The following is a 15,487-nucleotide window of genomic DNA, read 5'->3' on the forward strand; positions in this document are numbered from 1 at the left end:
GGGCCTGACGGCTATTGAGCATTTTAAAAGGGGAAGAAAGTTCTAGCCACCTGAGCCTTGTATTTCCTTGCTTTAGAGGCCTCTGTAGTAGTACTCACTGCAACAATGTGTACAGCTCCTCTGCCAGATTTAAACTTAGATTACAAATGCTTTTTTAAAAAATTCTGTGGTAACACATAGGGAGAAGGAAGAGTTTCAAGGCCAGTGTGGAAATAATGCTTTAAATGTTGTTTTCTTTATTCCAAGTCAGAGTTCTTAAAATACATGCAAGAAGAGCATTTGCAATTCCTTATTTTTACAAATGTTTTTAATGATGGCTAGTCCATCTAGGTTTTCTGTTCTCCCTCCCTCTCCTATGATGCACCTTTATAAACAATAGTCTTTTGTATATATTTAAAAATGTGCATCTTTGAGTCTTGGGATAAATATGAAGAGTAGAATTACTGAATCAGAGTAACACACTTGTATTGCTGTTTTTCTGGAAAGATGTACTGATATGTATTTCCACTGGTAAGAAAATAATACCAACACAATATAAGATTAAAAAAACAAACATAGCTTTGAATTATTGGGACATTTTGCTAATTTCTTTTAAATGCTGTGTAATGTTCTTTCACTTATGATAAATGAGATACAGAGGAAAGTTTGTTTTGTTGTATTTAAGGTGTCTCAACAAGCAGCAAAATGTATTCCAGCAATGGTGTGTCCTGAACTGACAGAACAAATCCGGAGGGAAGTCGCTGCCTCTCTTCATCAGAGAAAGGGGGATTTCGCTTGCTATTTCCTAACTGATCTTGTAACATTTACGTTGCCAGCAGGTAATTCCAAAATTTAATGTGAAAAGAAATTTTCATTTTATTATAGTTCTGTTTTTATAGATGGATCAAAAAATGTATTTTTTTAAAAGAAAGCAAATAATATATGTGCACCTTAAATGACCTTACCGTCCTGTTTATGCTGAAAGTAGTCAGTACAAGAGCTGCGTAGAAACAGATGCTTTCATTATCATTATTATTTGAAAGATCAGAAGTAACTGATCTTTGTGGGTCTTGGGTTGTTATTTTTTTCCCCAAGTACTGGGGGTTTAATCCAGCAGCAGGCACTCTACCCCAGCTCCTTTTTTAGTTTGGGTCTTGATAAATTGCCCAGGTTGGCATTGAACTTAAGATCCTCTTGCCTCAGCCTCCTGTGTCACTGGGATTATAGGCAAGCACCACTGTACCCAGTATTGTGTGTGTGTGTGTGTGTGTGTGTGTGTGTTGCCCATTTATTTCCCTCTTTGGTTTTATCTTACAAAGTTCTCTTTTTGGTCTATTTTAATTTTCCCTTTTCATATTCATCTGTTATTTTGAAATTGGTAGTGATTGGTTATCTTGTGTAAGCAGAAAGATTAGAACACAGGACTTTATGGAAAAGGGGTCATTTTTGGTTTAAAGATGCTGGCACTCTTGAGATGGCATTGCTTTTCACTAATTACACTGATTTCTATTATATTTGTGAAACAAATTTTTATTTTTCAATAATTGGCTGTTGAGAAAAATCTTCTAGGATGTCTTGTTAGTGGCATTGAATAAATATACCAAAACTCAAAGGCTTGTAAAATAAAAGCTTTCATATGGGATCTGAGTATTTTCAACTTTCATACTCAGATATAAACAGGGGCATTTATAAATGGTAGGTGATAAAAACTGAGTCTTCTAAAATTTGGACAAATATCATTTGAAGTGCACACACACTAAGCTAATCCTAAATTATTATTAGATTTTTATTTTGAATTTAAAATGCTTTTTTTGGGGGAGGGGGAGTACTGTGGATTGAACTCAAGGTGCTTTGTTACTGAACTACATTCTCAGATTTTAAATTTCTTTTTATTTTGAGATAGAATTTTGGTAAGTTGTTCAGGATCTTGCTAAATTGTTGTGTCTGCCCGCAAACTTGTGTTCCCCCCTGCCTCTGCTTCCCAAATCTCTGGAATTATAGTTATGTGCCACTCCACTTGGCTGACTTGAAAATGCCTTTAAAAAATATTAAGGATAATTTTTCTTATGGGTACAAGTAACCTGAATAGAGCATAGAGAATTTGAGGAAGATGACAAAAAGGCTGGCTATGTGCCACAATCATGCTTCATTTACTTTTAAAGAAGATTCAATTTGGAAGTAATATTTTGAACAGAAGTTTCCAGTGTGAGGAGAAGAAAACAACTAAAAGTTGATTTGTAATTATTGGTGCAAATGTTGTTGCAGTTTATTTATTTGTTTTGTTCAGTGTTGTGTGCTTAACCGCTGAGTCACATCCCCAGCCCTTTTTTATTTTTTATATTGAGATGGGGTCTCACTAGGTTGCTCACAGCCTCACTAAGTTGCTGAGGCTGGCTTCAAATTTGAGATCCTCCTGCCTTAGCCTCCCTACTTGCTGGGATTATATATGTGCAGCACCATATAATGTTATTAAGTATATTAAGAAGTTTTGGTAATGAAATACAGAAAGGAAATAATATACCTATTTTACCTTTCACATGTTACATGTGTTCATTAATAAAAAAATTCTGCTGACCTTCAGTGGAGAGGAAGTTATTTTAGAGGACATGACTATTAGAGGCTACCATAGTTTATCGAATTATGAAATACAAGAATATGTTTTCAGTCTGATTTTCCTTTGTAGATATTGAAGACTTACCCCCAACAGTTCAAGAAAAATTATTTGATGAGGTGCTTGATAGAGATGTTCAAAAAGGTAAGCATGTAATTAATGAATATAATTTACCTTTTATCTGATAAATTAAATTTTGATTTACTTTGTTAGGGTATGGAGTAGTTTGATGTATTTTTGTTTTAGATTAAAGATGTAAGATCCTTAAAATTTCTACTTTACAGTATAAATGTATTTCTGTATTCAACATTTTTTAGAAAATAAAATTATAAGGAATTTTGAAGTTGAATAAACTATTCCAGAGCCATGTTTTAACTACTAAAAATCTATTTCAGTTGATCAAATTTATTTAGGTATTTATTAATAAATTACCTGTTTACATGTAAAAGATGGATTCTTCACCCTACTGAATATTTTGTAACCACATAGGCACGAAAATGAATATGTTATTTAAATTCCTCAGAGTTAGAAGAAGAATCCCCAATTATAAACTGGTCCTTGGAGTTGGCTACACGTTTGGATAGTCGACTGTATGCCCTTTGGAATCGAACTGCAGGGGACTGCTTACTTGACTCAGTACTACAAGCTACCTGGGGTATTTATGACAAGGACTCGGTGCTTCGGAAAGCCCTGCATGACAGCCTGCATGACTGTTCACATTGGTGAGCTGGCATCCTTCCCTGTTCCACCTGGACTGGATTTGCTGGATCATTTCCTTGTAGTAGTGGGGTATTTTTCTGCTCAGTTTTATTTTCTGAGAAACTAAAGAACAAAACTATTGGGTTTTGGAAATGAAGACTGGTTGAGTACCCCAGTACCCCAGTAGTTTTATACCTTTTATCAGAGGTTTAAAATAGAAACAGATGAAGCTTTAAACTGGAAACAATATTCATTTCCATAAAATAGAAACAGTGTATTTAAACATTTCTAATATAACATTGTTAGTTTTATAGACTTAAATACTGATAGGGTTGGGCATAGTTTCGCTCACCTATAATTCCAGTGACTCAGGAGGCTGAGGCAGAAGAAATTGCAAGACTGAAACCAGCCTGAGCAGTTTAGTAACTTAGTAAGACAATATCTCAAAAAAGGACTGAGGATGTAGCTCAGTGATAGAGTGCCCCTGGGGTTCAGTCTTCAATACCCCCCCTCCAATAAAAAGATACCACCTTTGCTCATAATTTTGAGTACTTACTGGTATCATATTATCTTCAACTTTAAGAGAATTATGTTATATATAACTATATATTATAAGCTATTTTTCTTCCTGAGGAAGAGACTTGTAAAATCCCATTTTGCAAATTTTCAAATCCACAGAAAAGTTTAAAAGATAAAAATCCATGTGATATACCTAATGTCTCTTTTATTTGATTGACCAATTATTAATATTTTGGCACACGTGCTTCATCTGTGTAAGTGCTACCCTGTACTGATTTTTTTTGACATCAAAATTTTACCCTTCATTATTTCAACATGCACCTTTTCAGAACAAGAATATTCTCCTGCAACCTTATGAAACCTAAGAAAATCAACATTGATTTAGTTTTCTAGCATATAGTCCACTGTCAAATTTCTCTATAGTTGTCTCAAAATGTCCTTTATATTTTAACCTAGGATCTAGTCAGTCAAGTCTTGTTATTCTTGAAGTATAAATTCACTCGTGTTATCAAGCACAAGAGATAATTTTGTGATTTTCCTACCCTAAGTATTTTCTTGGTTCTGTGAATATATTTATCTCACTTAGCTATCATTTCATAGGTAATAAAATTGAGATTCAAAGAACCTAAATTTAATTACTCATTGGTAAGCATAGAAACCATTTAAAAACTCTTATTTTTCTTAACATTGGTATGAAAATTGCTTTTTCTTATTGAATGCTTAGGAGTAATGCTAATGGTCCTACTTCAGGCAGTGTTACTATCCTTGCATTTTTTTGGCGTTTTTTTCAGCATTTACTAGTTGTGCATTTTGTTATATTTTAGGGTTTACATGAAGTCTAGAATATAAAGAGAACAGGGACCGCCCCCCCCCCCCCCCCCGCCGCCATTGTAGAAGATCTAGTACCTGGAATAGCTTGACACTTGGTGCTTGTTAAAAAAAAAAAAGTAGTTATATGTTCTTGTATTTGAGAACTAAATTTGAAGATCAAAGCTTAATGCAATAGAGTAAAAGTTTGTGATTGCCTGAAAAAAAAACAAAATAGCTCCCTGACTGGCAAGCCTATATGTAAACCTTGACTGGATATATAATATGCTAAAAAAGAATTTGTCACCCAGGCAGATGGTTTAGTCCTTTAGTCTTTGTCCAGGAAAGAGGGCTTTGTGCCTTTCAGGAGAGGTGGGTGCTATATGGATTGATATGAGGGGGATTCATCAGGTTAGGTAAGCCTGATGCCATTAAATGTTCAGTTTTCCTAGCCTGTCTTTGTCAGATTGCATCTTTATCAAGCAGTAGTGTGGTGATTATTTGGCCTGCCTTTGAGAGGATGAGAATGGTCTAATTCCCATGATGGCAGTTATTGGCTCTGTGGTTTTACAGATCTGCCTTATGGGTTTGGTTAATGCGACTGCCCTATAAGGTTGATTTGTGTTATTCCTTGGTATTGACGAAGTCTAGTTTCCTAGCTGGAACAGCAGATCTGGACTGTGATCAGTCTACAACTTTGCAAATGCCCTTTTAAAAAAGCCTTGTAATTTTTTTTCTCTGATGGTAACACCATGATCTTGTTGTAATGTTTTTTTTTTTTTAATTTTTTTTAATATTTATTTTTTAGTTTTCGGTGGACACAACATCTTTGTTTGTATGTGGTGCTGAGGATCGAACCCGGACCGCACGCACGCCAGGCGAGCGCGCTACCGCTTGAGCCACATCCCCAGCCCTTGTTGTAATGTTGAAAGTACCTTGTAAATTTCAGCAGATGATGTTTTTTTCCTAATTGTTTTTTTCTTTCTTTTCTTTGGGGTTCCAGGGATTGAACTCAGGTGCACTCAACTGCTGAGCCACATCCCTAACCCTATTTTGTATTTTATTTAGAGACAGGGTCTCACTGAGTTACTTAGTGCCTCGCTTTTGCTGAGGCTGGCTTTAAACTCTTGATCCTCCTGCCTCAGCCTCCCAAGCTGCTGGGATTGGAGGTTTGTGCCACCACATCTGGCCCCTAATTGGTTTTTTTTTGTTGCTGTTTTGAGGTTAGTAATAATAACTTTGGGCCAACTCAGAGCTGGCAGTCAGTGATTTCTGGATTGGAGTTGCTGTCAGTATTTGTATTAGGACTGGAATTCTTAGGTATTTCTGAGTCATTTGAAGTTGTCAGTGTAGCACAGAGATAGGCAGAAATAGAGTACTGTAATCTGAATGAGAAACAAGGCTGTTTGCTTACAGCCACCAGGAAGTGTTGGAGCAGAACTTTCACTAAGTTGTCCTCACTCTGAAAGGATGCTTCAGGAGTTGGGATCCAGAACTGTCATATGGACAGGATTCCCAAAACCAAGTGTGCCTTGGGACCACATTCTCCGGTGCCTGCCTGTTTACAAAAGTAGTGATATAACAATGGACAAATGTGTGACTTCTTTGTGTATAGACTCAGATGATGTTGATTGTCTTTTTTTTTAAACTTGTAAACTGGTAATAGAAAATTGAAAGTAATTGTTCTCTTCACTAGTGTTTGATCTGCCACCCACCAAATTTTCACCAAATTTTGGCTGAAGATATTTTAAAAGATGTCTGCTAACAGAATGGGAGCATTTTTAATTTGAAAAAGATATTGCAAATAATGTAAAATTGGTCTATGAATTGCCTTAAGATTACATTAAAGAAATATTTAAAGGTAGAGTTTATAGAAGGTTTCTTGTTTTAACTGTGTAGGTTTTACACACGCTGGAAAGATTGGGAATCCTGGTATTCTCAGAGCTTTGGTTTACATTTTTCCTTAAGAGAAGAACAGTGGCAAGAAGACTGGGCATTTATCCTCTCTCTTGCTAGTCAGGTAAGCAAGGCTTGTCTATGAGAAAGGTAAGCCATGTAGTCAAAGTTCCTGATTTGCTTGGGCAAACCATATTGGGATAATGTGGTACAAGGAAAGGTGCTTGACTTGGCACCAGTCAACTTGGGTTTTAGGCGTGACTGCTATTAAATACATGAGCATAGGAAGTCCCCACTGCAGAATTTTGAGTAACAGATGTTATATCAAGTCAAAACGAAAAGTTGTGCAGTGATCTCGAGCACCCTGGTCTTGAGGTTGCTTTCCATATGCCTATTTTACTTACCTATAGGTTAGGTGAGACCTTACCAGGATCCCTTAATCAATGACAGGTGGAGCTGAGCTGTCAGGCCCTGAGGAAGAAGTGTACATTCTTCAGAATGCTCCCCAGTGGTGAGGCTGTACCCAGGAGATAGATATAGGCAAAGGAAAAGGTGCAGTCTGGCTTATTCTGAATTAATCGCCACTGGCAGGACTGACTTCTAATTGATGCAGGAGTGAACTTTTCCTGATAATTTTGCTTGCACATTCTTTAATAGATGAGATTGGTTGGTTCAGTGCGGTGTGTCCATAGCCTGACACACTTATTAAACTCTTGGTTTCATGTTAATTTTATTTTTATTTTGTGAGGTATATTGAGCATAATAAACCACAAAGTCAAGATACATGCATAATAGTTCATTCGAACATTGAGAGACTAGTACCTTCTCTTTGGGCCATTTGAGGGCCCACAGTGACCAATTAACATCTAACATGTAGATTGGCCATGTGTTGTCAGCATCACTAACTCTGGAAGATAAACCTATTGGATATGACAATTTGAGTTAGGTGTTACTTCCATTTAATGATTTATGACATAAAGCTCACTGTTTTCTTGTTGTAAGTTAGTACTTTGACAGTTAATCAGGATGTGATCACAGGAAGCTCCCTTGCTGTTTGAGTCTGTTTCCCAAGATTGAAGGAGTTGTGAGCCTGCATAGTAAAGGGACTTCTTAAAATGGTGTATACCTATATTATTAGGGACTTCTTAAAATGGTGTATACCTATATTATTAATACCTTTGACTTGCCAATATTGTTTTTCTTAAAAATGGACTGAAAGTCATACTGTGGAGATAGTGTTGCTTTTTATATATCACTTTTCCAGGATTGGTTATGTTTTAAAGAAAAAATGCCTTTTTTTGTTGTTCTGTACAGCCTGGAGCAAGTTTGGAACAGACACACATTTTTGTCCTTGCCCATATTCTGAGACGACCAATTATAGTTTATGGAGTAAAATATTATAAGAGTTTCCGGGGAGAAACTTTAGGATATACTCGGTTTCAAGGTAAGCCATTATTCTAGAGCATTTCAGAATTTTTTTTTTTTTAACTATGATGATGTAATTTGCACCATATCCTTAAGCAGTCATTTATGGGGGAGGTGGTCAGAGTGACTCTTGGCTACCAACAATAACAGTGGCCATGGGAATGAGAGGTATTCACCCTTGTGATTTTCTTTTGCCTTTTCCCAGGAGTCTATCTGCCTTTGTTGTGGGAACAGAGTTTTTGTTGGAAAAGTCCTATTGCTCTGGGGTACACAAGGGGCCACTTCTCTGCTTTGGTTGCCATGGAAAACGATGGCTATGGCAACCGAGGTGCTGGTGCTAACTTGAACACCGATGATGATGTCACCATCACGTTTTTGCCTCTGGTTGACAGTGAAAGAAAGCTACTCCATGTGCATTTTCTTTCTGCACAGGAGGTAAGCAGCATATTTCTTCTGTTAACACAAGTAGTAAGCTTTGTAGCAGAATCCAATCTCTGGTGCCTTTCAGGTGTGGTTTTATCTGTACTGCCAGATACATTTCTGAATGTGGTTGTAATGATTGCAGCTTTCTGTAAATACTAGTTGGTCAGACATTGAAATTATCATTTCAAAACTCCTTTGTGGGAGCATAGCAAGGAATTTGAAAAAGCAAGACTGAGGGATTTGTGAGTTAATAGGGTCATGGGTGAAGTGAATCTTCCAGTTTGGAGGAATAGAATTCTAAGAATTGCAGGGCCAGTTACATTAAGGGGAAGAAAGTAAGGAGGAAAGAGAGGATAGGCGACAAGGTGAGGTGATAAGGGTGAGAAGGGAAGCCAGCAGCCAGTGTGCCTTAATGGATACAGGCACAAACAAGCACATGTAGATTGAGCAGGGGAGGTGGGTGAGAAAGTACAAAAGAACACTCTCTCAGGAAACTCATATTCTTGTAAAATTATTGGTCTTTTATTCAGTGAAATAGTAATGATCATAGAATGTTCATAATCACAACATTGAAGGGAAAAAATTAAATACAAGAAAGACCACAGCGTGTAATTTAAGCCTGTTCATAATTTACTAAGTAAACTTACCTTGTTAGGTGTTTGAAGCTGTGACTTTTTTGGTGATTTGTTTGCCTTTTTCTATCCTGTGAAACAAATGATCTTTTGGGATGTTTTTCCCTCTGGCCTTTTCTGATTAATTAAGACTTAGTTTTATGAGGTTGAAAACATGTTAAAAGTTTGTTGCTTTGGCCTAATTGTCTTACCAGCTGTAGGTTGCTGTCAAATCTCTGATGTTGTATTTTCCCCTTTTCTTCACATTCCTCTAAAAGCTAGGTAATGAGGAACAGCAAGAAAAACTGCTCAGGGAGTGGCTGGACTGCTGTGTGACTGAAGGGGGAGTTCTGGTAGCTATGCAGAAAAGCTCTCGCCGGCGGAATCACCCCCTGGTCACACAGATGGTAGAAAAATGGCTTGACCGCTACCGGCAGATCCGGCCTTGTACATCCCTATCTGATGGAGAGGAAGATGAAGATGATGAAGATGAATGAAGAAAAACTTATGGAGCAGAAGACCAAGGCATCAGAATCTGTGATGACCCCCAAGTTAGCTTGGTGCTCCAAGCAGAGTGTCTAGCATGAAATGAACCAAATCTGGCAGGATCTGCTCAGAAGTATTTTTCTGATCCACACCCAGTGGAGATAATTAATGCATCTGCTGCATGAGGAGACAAGAGAACTGGTTGAACTACAGTTTGTATAAAACAAAAAAACTAATTTTATTAAGACAGAACTTTTTTCTTTCAAATTGTAAATCTGTCTATAAATGTAATGCATGTGGTTGTGTAAGAAATTGTGTAATAGGAAAAGTTGTACCAGCATCTTCATATTGAGAACTTTTTTCCAGCATGGGCACTTACAAAAAAGCACATGGCAGACCACTCTTATTCCTTTGAGATGTTCTCTTCATTAGAACCTGGCATTCTATTTTCACCTTAAAAGATCCATTTTACATTTAGTCTGAGATCTGAAAACTTTGTACAAATTGTCCACAGCAAAACATAAAAATAAATAAGCTTATATTTTATTAATTTAGTTCCTGTTGTGCCCAATAAAATCAAACCTCTTAGGAACAAACTTACAAGAAAAGCTAATAATCTTTGAGTGAACTTCATAGCTTCCTTGGAGAGTTTTTAGTTTGAAATTTGAATTTGTCATTTTTAGGTTTTATGATTTGCTCCTTTGAGCATTTAGATTCTTGTGGACTTGTCTGGAAGAATGCCCTGAAGTGAATGTTCTTGCCCCAGACTCTGGGCAGCAGTTGGGAAGGGAAGGGAGCAGGCTCACTTCTCACTGAGTAGATGGTGTCAGATTTGTTCCCTTCAGCTCCATCCACACTGTTCTACTCCTAAATTGCCATGCAGAGAACCTTTGGATTCTTCCCATCTCTTGTTCTTTGCTCTAAGCAAATGCTGTTAGGAGGCCGTGCCTTTGCTTAGACTGATTGGGAATACCATTCAGTGCAGAATAAAGATTTTAAAAAATGCAATAAGGTGGTAAGTGCATTGTATGAATTCTCTTTAAGTCCAAGAACTCTTGCATGTTGGTTAATTGTGGCCATTCTTATTATTTAATAAGTTAAATTATTGTGTAGAAAAACTTTTAAGTGTTATTTGACCACTTCAGGTATACATTCATTCAGTACTGGGTAAAAATTTCTGATCTCAGGAACACCAGACTTAGTTTCCTGACAAGCACTTTGTAACTATTGATATGGCAAGGAATTTGCAAAGAAGCAAATAACATAGACACATGTTTTAACTTTCCTTTGTTGAAAAGGCTGTGAAAACCTTTTAATATTTGCTTCCTGTTTAGATGGTATTGAAATGTGCACATCTTCAAATTTGATGCTGGAATACTAAAAACAGAAAAATACCCATGACCTGTCATGTCTTTGGTTCTTTCTCCTCTCCAAACACTGAGCAAAGTGTTCCCAGGATGATGGGATCATTTTTGCTGCATGCTAAAACCTGCGAGGAAGAGTTATGTTTGCAGTATGATTCCATATCAATGAATTTTGGTATATTACAATAATGGTGAATGTACTGTTCCAAGTGGTTACTGTCTTCTTACAAATTGACTGTGGTTTCCCTTTTCCTTTGTAATAGCCAAGTTTTTAGAAGCAGGGGCCATCATTCTGAGTGCTTAGAGTAGCACCTGTAGTTTACTGTTCTTCATGGATAAGGAGGATTCTTCAGGGGTCACAGATCCTGTTCTAGTTGTTTGGCCACCTCACTTGGGAAGGCAGAGTGCCTAAGAGAGGCATTAGGAAAGCATCTGGTCTCTGGGGTCTGCATTGCACTCATTGTTGAGCTGCTAGGTGTCCTTTCCCCAGAGTTCCCTCTTTATTTATTTATAATTAGTTTGATGGGTACAACATTCTTCCCTGTGGGAAAGCATTATATCTGGTTCCATTTTCTAGGTTTCAGACAGGAAAAGGGGCTTTAAGTGGTTTTCACAACAGACTGGCTGGCTGTTAAAGGCCAAATTTTTTGGTAAATCAATGCTATGTTAAGCTCTTGAACTATTCAACAGCCATAATTATCCTGAGATAGAGTGGCAAAGATTATATATGGCTGGGTAACAGACATAAATGTCTTTAGGTTGACTGTGAATAACAATGCCTGAATTGTGTGGACTTAACTTCATGGTTTTTTTTCCTAGGGTAAAATCAGTATGGTGTCTTCTATTGTTGTTCCTTCTTTGGATTCAATTATATAATAATTTCCAAAGAACTGTCTGAGCAACTGAAATCTAATTAAACAAAACCCAGGCACACCACGGATTCACCTGCCTTTTTCTATTTGACTCGTAGTGTCATCCCATCCCATTCTGAACATGTGAAGGTAAAATAACTTTTGTGCACAAATGGTTGGGGTCTTTTTGTGCATTTCAACATCTGTTTGGTAAGTGGTTATAAAGACAGTTATTTGACCTATTATTTTGGGAAGCTGTCTCCCATGGGAGTTTAAGGTAGTTTCACAGCAGAGTAGGGATGGGGTTGCCACCTACCTGAGTGATAAGAGAAGGCCAGGGAGGGTGATGCCTTACCACAGGATGTTTTGGGTTGTGACTTTGTGGTAGAGCGCTTACCTAGCATTTGTGAGGCCCTGCGTTTGAGCAGAGCACAGCAAAAACAGTTTTCTAACCAGAAGAGAAGGATAAGAAAAAGCTCAGAGGGAGTTTGACCTTGGAATTGTGGGCCTTCATATTACTAATATAAAAGGCTTAATGTTATTTAAAAAGAAAGGTCCCTTAAACAAACTATATGGTTCTCAGAGTAATACTTCTTTGTAAATCAGTTCTTATGTCATTGTCATGGGTCGATTAAGACCGAATTTCTTGAACAGCTTTTTTCTGGAATTGACTTCGTTCCAGTGCAGTGTTGCATCTTGAAGGGTTAGATGATTTAACAGTGATGGGCTTGTGTGAGGTCTTGCTCTATTGGGTAAATGCTGTAGCACATGAGGTAATTGTCAGCGTTTGAATCTGGTAATGGAATAGGTAGGTAGAACCTTGGAGTAACAGAGTTGGGAATTGGCGAACAATGCAGTTACCTCTAAACATCTCAAGTAGAGAACTTTTACATTGGTGAGATGTACTTGAATTTCAGAGCTTAGCAGAAATTTTAATTACTTTTTATTGAAAACTGCACTGAACGCTAAATGTCCACCTTTTACAATAAACAAGTACAGTAACGGTAACTCACACTAAAACAAAACATACTTCTGATAGCCATTTTTCCTTTTGGGACAGGTTAAAGTTTTTCTTTTGTCACAAAAACAGGAATGTACCTATACAAAGGCTCAAAATAGGCCATCTTTTTAAACAAAAAGGCAATGATTCACAAAAGACTATGAATAGAACATGTAACTAGTTGATACAAATCTAATAGGATTTGTTAAAATCAGTCACATCTAATAACACATCTGAAGTGTTCTTGTATAAAATATCACGTGAAGAAAAGAATTTATCAATGTCTAAAAAAGTGGGTTTGTTCATAGACAATCTGACAAGTTACCATAAAAAGTGTTTCCTGAGACATAAGGAAATGCAACATTATTCTTGAACCCTTAGCAGTTCAAGACTTTCCACTCAATAAAATAGCTGAGGATCTGAAACTGAGAAAATATATTTGAGTACAAACAGCTTGTGAAACTTAATACTTTTTTCTTTTTTTTTTTTTCTTTTTTGCATCATCAGAGGGTACAACTGAACTTACAACCAACTTGCCTGCTCGGTATGCAGTTCAGCTGTGAGGGAGACACTTCTGTACAGGAGCCTGTACTGTCTTCAATCCTATGCGTGCAGGTGTCTAACACAGGCAAACAGTTTTTTCCCCATTTTGTAGCAATTTTGTCTTCCTATTAGCAAAAAGAGGTAACAAGCCCCTGTAGACCAAAGGGACTAGAGTCATAAGATGGGGATTTCCTCTTAATATTTTTTTTATTTTGATGTTTGGAACTCTTGATGCAACATTCTAGAGCAAGGTGCTCAGGACCTGCTGTGCCCAAGGAACTGATAAAGGAAAAAAGCTCTATTTATTCTTTGTGATTTGATGCACAGATGGAAAACTTAACACACAATAACAGAAGTTGGTCGTTAATAAATCACGTCCTATTCTTTCAGCGCTTCCGGAAGCAGACGACATCTTCAGTTTTCTAGCTCTTGTAGCTTTTAACACTGCAACACCAACGATGCATATGTCCAGGGTCAGTTAAAAAGACTGTCAAATTCCTTGTCTTTTAGTTCATCCATTTTCACTGTCTCTTGGTCCCAAGTTTATCTGAATGATTACCTTTCAGCATTCTCTGCTATTGCTCGTTGGGGTGCTCTCGATTGTCCCCATGTTTTGTAGGCTGGTTGGGAGAGGGAGCTTGGGAAGGGTGTGCCACGGTGGGGAGGTTGTGAGTCACCGGGATGCCTCCAGGGATGATCCCTTCCATGGCTGCAGGAAGTCCTCCCGGAGCCACGCCTACTATGCCCGGCGGATACCTAAGGAGCACATGGAAAAGGGGCCTTGTGAGTGAGCAGAGTGCCTAAAAAGCTCTTGGCCCTTCAGGTATTACAGGAAATTTGTTGTCCTCTACCCCTAGGGGTGGATTGGGGGGAATAATCACAACATTAGAACTTTAGTTTTATGGCTTATAAGTATGGGCAAATACCTATCCAGGCTCTGAGTTTTCTGGCTGACTTAGGAAAGTGTTCACTAGTTGGGTTGATTTTGTGATTTGCCAACAGATTGTGAAGTACTATCGGAAAAATCAAGTGTGGCTGTTAATATTGACTGAGTGTTTCTTTTCCCAAGCCTTCTGTTCAAATTCTAATCCCCAAGGTGGTGGTACTAGAATTTAGAACCTTTGGGAAGACTTCTCATGAGTCAGATAAGTACCCCAGTCAGCTCCCTTATGTGGACATGGAGAGAAGCTGGTAACTCTCACCAGAACCCAAGCTTGCTGGCACCTTGTCCTGACAGCCTCCAAAACAGAAATTTATGGTTTGGAAGCCACTGGTCATTTTATTAGTGGCACATACTCTCAAGTTGCTGCTCTTGTGAACTGGGACAACAGCAGCAAACTGGTAACCTGCTGTTAGCTCAACTCCTGCCATTTTATGTATGCCAAGATACGGGTTCATGTTACATTGCAGGCAGGACACACAGTTCTTAGGCACAAGGCGACAATATATTTAAAGGGGATAAATAGATGCTTCAGAATGAGCACCAAGCTGTCAGACCCTGTAGCAAGGCCCTGGTTGCCATAGTTAAACTGCTAAGGAATCCCTAGGGTCTCCAGGGCCTTGATTGTTGGGTTCCTTGGCAGCTCTTGACCTTTAGAGCACATGTAATGTTCAGAGCCTTTGAGGGTGAGCCACCAACAGGAGTGAATTTGATTCTGGTTCAGAGATGGGCATAAGCAGTGACGTGATACTTATGAGGCAGAGTGCTTATGAGACAGAGTGGAGGCAGAGCCATGTGACCTGGAAGTAGCTACAAGCAGCAATGTCTGGAGAGACTTTCAGAGAGGAGGGGCTCCCGACTGTCTTTGAGTAAAGGCCCGGGAGGCTCCTGACCACCTTGGGATGCACAGAATGACTCCAAGAGAATTATTTGGCCATAAATGCAAGTGCTGCCAAGGGTGGGAGGTCCCAGGTTAGAGCAAGGCTACAGCTCTTCCTGTGTTCTTTCATTTTGCTGAAACCCAGCAGTAATTAGGGTGGGGAAGGGGACAGAAGACAGGACATTACTGCTCTCTTCTGTCCACCCCCAGTAGTCACACTGTTTATTCAGACTGTGTGCATTTCCCCCCCACCCCCTTTCTGGGGATATGACCCAGGGACACTTGACTTGCTATATCACTGGCCATTTTTGAAAGTTACTGAAGCTGACCTTAAACTTGTGATACTACCTCAGTGTCCCAAGTCACTGGGATTACAGCCATGCACCTAGTTAGAAAAGGCCATTGTCCCTAGTTGAATTTCACATTATTTTGCAAGAATAAACAGGCCTTTCC

At 38.3% G+C, this 15,487-nt stretch overlaps 2 protein-coding genes across 11 annotated transcripts in view; one reads left to right on the top strand and one right to left on the bottom strand.

Moving 5' to 3' along the window:
• The window catches only part of Zranb1 (zinc finger RANBP2-type containing 1), a 49,840-nt gene extending 38,441 nt beyond the window's left edge, over positions 1–11,399 (top strand). For all 5 annotated transcript variants that reach the window (XM_077799193.1, XM_026384282.2, XM_026384283.2 and 2 more), the window contains 7 exons: positions 665–818; positions 2,663–2,734; positions 3,114–3,312; positions 6,515–6,635; positions 7,826–7,955; positions 8,142–8,371; positions 9,249–11,399. In XM_077799193.1, the coding sequence (XP_077655319.1) occupies positions 665–818; positions 2,663–2,734; positions 3,114–3,312; positions 6,515–6,635; positions 7,826–7,955; positions 8,142–8,371; positions 9,249–9,467 (1,125 nt within the window). In that variant the 3' untranslated portion in view covers positions 9,468–11,399. The remainder of the gene's footprint in view (positions 1–664; positions 819–2,662; positions 2,735–3,113; positions 3,313–6,514; positions 6,636–7,825; positions 7,956–8,141; positions 8,372–9,248) is intronic.
• The window catches only part of Ctbp2 (C-terminal binding protein 2), a 143,447-nt gene continuing 137,788 nt past the window's right edge, over positions 9,829–15,487 (bottom strand). For all 6 annotated transcript variants that reach the window (XM_077799190.1, XM_026384296.2, XM_077799191.1 and 3 more), the window contains one exon: positions 9,829–13,970. In XM_077799190.1, coding sequence (XP_077655316.1) covers positions 13,790–13,970 — 181 coding nt within the window. In that variant the 3' untranslated portion in view covers positions 9,829–13,789. The remainder of the gene's footprint in view (positions 13,971–15,487) is intronic.

This window comes from Urocitellus parryii, chromosome 5, assembly GCF_045843805.1.
Source record: "Urocitellus parryii isolate mUroPar1 chromosome 5, mUroPar1.hap1, whole genome shotgun sequence".
Classification (NCBI taxonomy): domain Eukaryota; kingdom Metazoa; phylum Chordata; class Mammalia; order Rodentia; family Sciuridae; genus Urocitellus; species Urocitellus parryii.